This window comes from Nicotiana tabacum, chromosome 6, assembly GCF_000715075.1.
Source record: "Nicotiana tabacum cultivar K326 chromosome 6, ASM71507v2, whole genome shotgun sequence".
Taxonomy (NCBI): domain Eukaryota; kingdom Viridiplantae; phylum Streptophyta; class Magnoliopsida; order Solanales; family Solanaceae; genus Nicotiana; species Nicotiana tabacum.
The window spans coordinates 213,900,130-213,904,897 of NC_134085.1; the positions used below are offsets into that span (position 1 = coordinate 213,900,130).

At 36.3% G+C, this 4,768-nt stretch overlaps 1 protein-coding gene and 4 non-coding genes across 5 annotated transcripts; all 5 read left to right on the plus strand.

Moving 5' to 3' along the window:
* The first annotated feature begins 355 nt into the window (after positions 1-355).
* TRNAI-AAU (transfer RNA isoleucine (anticodon AAU)) lies at positions 356-429 on the plus strand. The gene has a single exon. It is a non-coding gene; the product is annotated as a tRNA-Ile (tRNA).
* A 236-nt stretch (positions 430-665) lies between these two features.
* On the plus strand, positions 666-739 carry TRNAI-AAU (transfer RNA isoleucine (anticodon AAU)). The gene has a single exon. It is a non-coding gene; the product is annotated as a tRNA-Ile (tRNA).
* A 236-nt stretch (positions 740-975) lies between these two features.
* Positions 976-1,049, plus strand: TRNAI-AAU (transfer RNA isoleucine (anticodon AAU)). The gene has a single exon. It is a non-coding gene; the product is annotated as a tRNA-Ile (tRNA).
* Positions 1,050-1,285: 236 nt separating this feature from the next.
* On the plus strand, positions 1,286-1,359 carry TRNAI-AAU (transfer RNA isoleucine (anticodon AAU)). The gene has a single exon. It is a non-coding gene; the product is annotated as a tRNA-Ile (tRNA).
* A 631-nt stretch (positions 1,360-1,990) lies between these two features.
* LOC107789358 (2-hydroxy-palmitic acid dioxygenase MPO1-like) lies at positions 1,991-4,500 on the plus strand. Its single transcript, XM_016611159.2, has 4 exons — positions 1,991-2,463; positions 3,930-3,992; positions 4,077-4,148; positions 4,239-4,500. The coding sequence occupies exons 1-4, from the start codon at positions 2,125-2,127 to the stop codon at positions 4,353-4,355; spliced, it is 591 nt and encodes a 196-aa protein (XP_016466645.1). The 5' UTR covers positions 1,991-2,124; the 3' UTR covers positions 4,356-4,500.
* The last annotated feature ends 268 nt before the right edge of the window (positions 4,501-4,768 follow it).

Genomic DNA, 4,768 nt, shown 5'->3' on the forward strand with positions numbered 1-4,768 from the left:
GCACATGATCGTATTATGGCAACGTGAAAATTGTATTCTTATGGCACATGATCGATTAGAAGATGACGTATGCAAATGAAATTTGAGAGAAATTAAGAAGAGATGAACAGATTGTAATGCTTAACTGATCTTGTAAAAGGGTGCAATTCCAGTTCAGTAGTAGTTTGGATAGGAGAGCTATGAATCATGGGTTTGATGATCGTAAAACTTGGATTCGGGAAAAACGAAATCGGAATTTGGATAATTAGTCGCTATTCTGTGTAGGAAATTGGGTAAGGGATTAATCTCTGTTCACAACTGTATTGTTCATGTCAGTATGATAATTTATATATTTGTCTCAATTCTTCAACCTGATGGCCCATTAGCTCAGTTGGTTAGAGCGTTGTGCTAATAACGCGAAGGTCGCAGGTTCGAGACCTGCATGGGCCATTTTGCTGCTTTCCCTAATCTTTTAAAAGGTGAAAAAGGATACTTGCATTTTTCTTTTTCACGTCTGCAGCTCTCTCTTCGTACGTTTTATACCAAAACAATAATATTTGTAAATACCTCGAGTAACAGCCAAATGTTTAATGTTTTTTGCCCCGCTAACTAAAGAAAATAGAAATATGTCGATCTAGATATCCAACCTGATAATTTATATATTTGTCTCAATTATTCAACCTGATGGCCCATTAGCTCAGTTGGTTAGAGCGTCGTGCTAATAACGCGAAGGTCACAGGTTCGAGACCTGCATGGGCCATTTTGCTGCTTTCTCTAAGCTTTTAAAAGGTAAAAAAGGATACTTGCATTTTTCTTTTTCACGTCTGCAGCTAACTCTTCGTACGTTTTATACCAAAACAATAATATTTGTAAATACCTCGAGTAACAGCCAAATGTTTAATGTTTTTTGCCCCGCTAACTAAAGAAAATAGAAATATGTCGATCTAGATATCCAACCTGATAATTTATATATTTGTCTCAATTATTCAACCTGATGGCCCATTAGCTCAGTTGGTTAGAGCGTCGTGCTAATAACGCGAAGGTCGCAGGTTCGAGACCTGCATGGGCCATTTTGCTGCTTTCTCTAAGCTTTTAAAAGGTAAAAAAGGATACTTGCATTTTTCTTTTTCACGTCTGCAGCTAACTCTTCGTACGTTTTATACCAAAACAATAATATTTGTAAATACCTCGAGTAACAGCCAAATGTTTAATGTTTTTTGCCCCGCTAACTAAAGAAAATAGAAATATGTCGATCTAGATATCCAACCTGATAATTTATATATTTGTCTCAATTATTCAACCTGATGGCCCATTAGCTCAGTTGGTTAGAGCGTCGTGCTAATAACGCGAAGGTCGCAGGTTCGAGACCTGCATGGGCCATTTTGCTGCTATCTCTAAGCTTTTAAAAGGTAAAAAAGGATACTTGCATTTTTCTTTTTCACGTCTGCAGCTAACTCTTCGTACGTTTTATACCAAAACAATAATATTTGTAAATACCTCGAGTAACAGCCAAATGTTTAATGTTTTTTGCCCCGCTAACTAAAGAAAATAGAAATATGTCGATCTAGATATCCAACCTTATAATTACACTTTGCAATTCTTTAATTGGAAAAAAGTAGGACTAGTAGAGCCTAACTATAAGTCCCTGATTGTGACTTCACACCTAAACCTTTTCTTGTTTCTTGTTAGTAATTAAATAAAAATTTCCTTGAACTAAAAACAGAATAAAAGTAGAGAGAAGCATGAAATGCAGTACTAAATGCCCCTTATTATTATTATTATTATTATTATTATTATTATTATTATTATTGTTATTAAATGCCTAAGCAATGACAAATTAAAGCCTTCATAGTCAATGTGAAGCCAAGCTAATTTTTTGGGTTCTAGAATAATTATATAAAGCTCTATTTTCAGAAGTGCCAAAAGGAAAGAAGCTGAACGCGCCTTTGACCAGATAGGAGAAATAAAAAGAGAAAAATCGTACAAATCAATTCCAATTCTTCCAAAAGCGTCCACAGTAATTTCCCCATCCCTATTCCCTTCAACTTTCCTCTTTATAATACCAAAAAAGAGGGTCAAATCATTCAAGCCCAATTTCTTCATAATTACCCGATTACGTTATAGGATCAAAGGGTGAAGGAAAGGATGGAAATATTTGACTTAGAGAAGCAGTTCGCTTTTTATGGAGCATACCATAGCAACCCAGTGAATATCTTGATTCACATGGTGTTTGTTTGGCCACTATTTTTCACCGGTCTTATTCTTTTCGATTTTACGCCCCCACTTTTCAATTTACCACCGATTCAGCTCTGTGAACACAGTTCCTTGGTCCTTAATTTCGGGTTCTTGTTTGCCTTGGTTTATGCACTGTTCTACGTGGCTTTGGACAAGAAAGCTGGCTCTTTGGCTGCTTTACTCTGTTTTGTTTGTTGGGTATCCAGCAGTATGGTTGCGCGTCAATTGGGCTTCTCTCTCGCCTGGAAGGTAATTGGTCCTCTCTCGTTTTCTATTGTTTTTTGGTATTTCCCTAAATTTTTGATTCTTTAGCCTCTTATCAACTTAATTTCCTGTCTTACCTATTTATTTGTTCTCCTTGATTGTTCATTATATTTATTACCAGCAATTGGAGTCTCAGGACTTTAAATTTTCAGCTTATTTTCATATTAATTGTTTACCAAATCTTTAAGCTGACTCCAAATTTTCACATGCTTCTTTTATTCGCCAACTAGCCTACTTGAATCCCAATTCCCCCCTTGATAAACATGTATTACCTGCATATGATATGCTTGATCTATTACTATGTTCTTGTACCCCTTCCTCGATTAAGTTCTTACACCCCTTCAATCAGTCAATGAATTAACTAAAAATCAATCCTAAATTACTTGAGTCAGCTACATGAATCTTTTGAATCTATTTTTTCTTAATCGGTTTCATTTCATTCCTATATTGAATAAGTTGCCTTCTTAAGGTAAATCAGGGGTTCTCTGTATGTCGGACTTACCCTGTACTGACAAACAATCAGGAATAATTCCTGATTAGCCCAGTTGGACAGGGTTGTTAATGCAACCGGAGAATCAGAAACATGTAATACAGGCGATGTTTTATAAGCTGAAGAAACTGGGGATTCTTCTAATCAGGGGTTGCACTTGGCAATCTTATATTTTGCTTGTGCCTTTTGTATCAAATGCCATTTATTGATTCCATGCACTTTCTAACTGTATTTTCTAATAACTGGCCTAAAGCAGTCATTTTGTTGCTATATACACAACTAGCAAAATATAGCTCTCAAAGAGGGGAATTTACAGTTTTACTTGAAATATAGCTTATTTGCAGCGTCTTAGACATGATACTGACGGTACTAGTGTGACACCATTTACAGGTGAAGTCATTAAGCTGAATTTGCTGACAAATTTCACAAGCTTCTGACAAAAGTAGTAACGTGTAGCTACCATGTGTCCGGTTCACACCACATGACACAACATGCTATAGTGCCTACGTCAGTTTGCCTTCCTTAAATTCAGTGTTTTAACTTGATCTCTTTGATCTATACTGGCTATGGATGTTCTTTTCTCCTCTCTTACCTTGAATTTGTACCATGGCAACATATCTACTGATTTTTTGTGTTTTGATGTGTATGGGCCTCCTATGTGTGCCGAGGATCTAACTCCTGGAGTTCTTAAGCTATAGCAGTTCGTTAGGGTAGACAAAAATAGCCTTTTGTTGTTTGGTCACATCGAATTTAATCAAACTTGGCCGTCATCTATTTATTTTTAGAGGCCAAACACCAATAACTAATTACTTGTTGGACACTCATCAAAATCTCATATGAACTGGAGACAGATGTATAATGCATGATCTCTTTGGTTGGAGATACTTTTGGATATGTCTAGTTATTCTTGAATCAAGTATGCGAGCTGTTGGTGCTAATTATGACAAACATATGTGGCCAGGTTGTTCTAGCGGCTCAGTTATTCTGCTGGACTGGACAGTTTATAGGTCATGGAGTGTTTGAGGTGATCATTTTTAGTAATTTTGTGCATGATTCTCAAAGCTTCCATTAATTTGGTCGCATGACATATTGTTATTCAAATTTGTAGAAGCGAGCACCTGCTCTGTTGGACAATCTTACACAAGCGTTCCTTATGGCACCATTTTTTGTACTCCTTGAGGTAATAATACTAGTTCTATGTTAGGATACAAGTGCTTTCAGTGGTTGCATTGGATCTAATCTTTTCATGACTTTTTTTGGTTCCTCACAGGCCCTCCAATCTCTTTTCGGCTATGAACCATACCCCGGCTTTCATTCAAAAGTGAAAGCAACGATAGATGCTGAAATCAAAGAATGGCAGGAGAAGAAACAGAAAAAAATATCTTAAGTTCGAATGTGTGAGGTTTTTATCTGTTCTAATTGTATCTGTAAATGAAACAAAGTCCAATTCGCATGTGAACTGCCTATGTACACGTTAACTTGGTTTTGTATGCATACTCTTGATAAAATTAAAAAACTTGGTTTTGTATGCATCCTTTAAGAAATCAACTGTGTATCAAAACGCTTTTAGCCTGTGGTTCCATGCACCGTGTGGTGATTGATTCGTCGGTTTTGATGTATGATGCATCTTACCAGTTATGAGGGACTTTGCTAGATGTGATATGAATTACCTACTAAATCCCACTTTACACACCGTGTATATCCATGGGATTTTGATACTAAGCATAGTGGAGACAATAACACAGAAGGTAGCTCTTAAATTATTTCTATGATTAAGTTTATTTACAATTTATGGGTGGA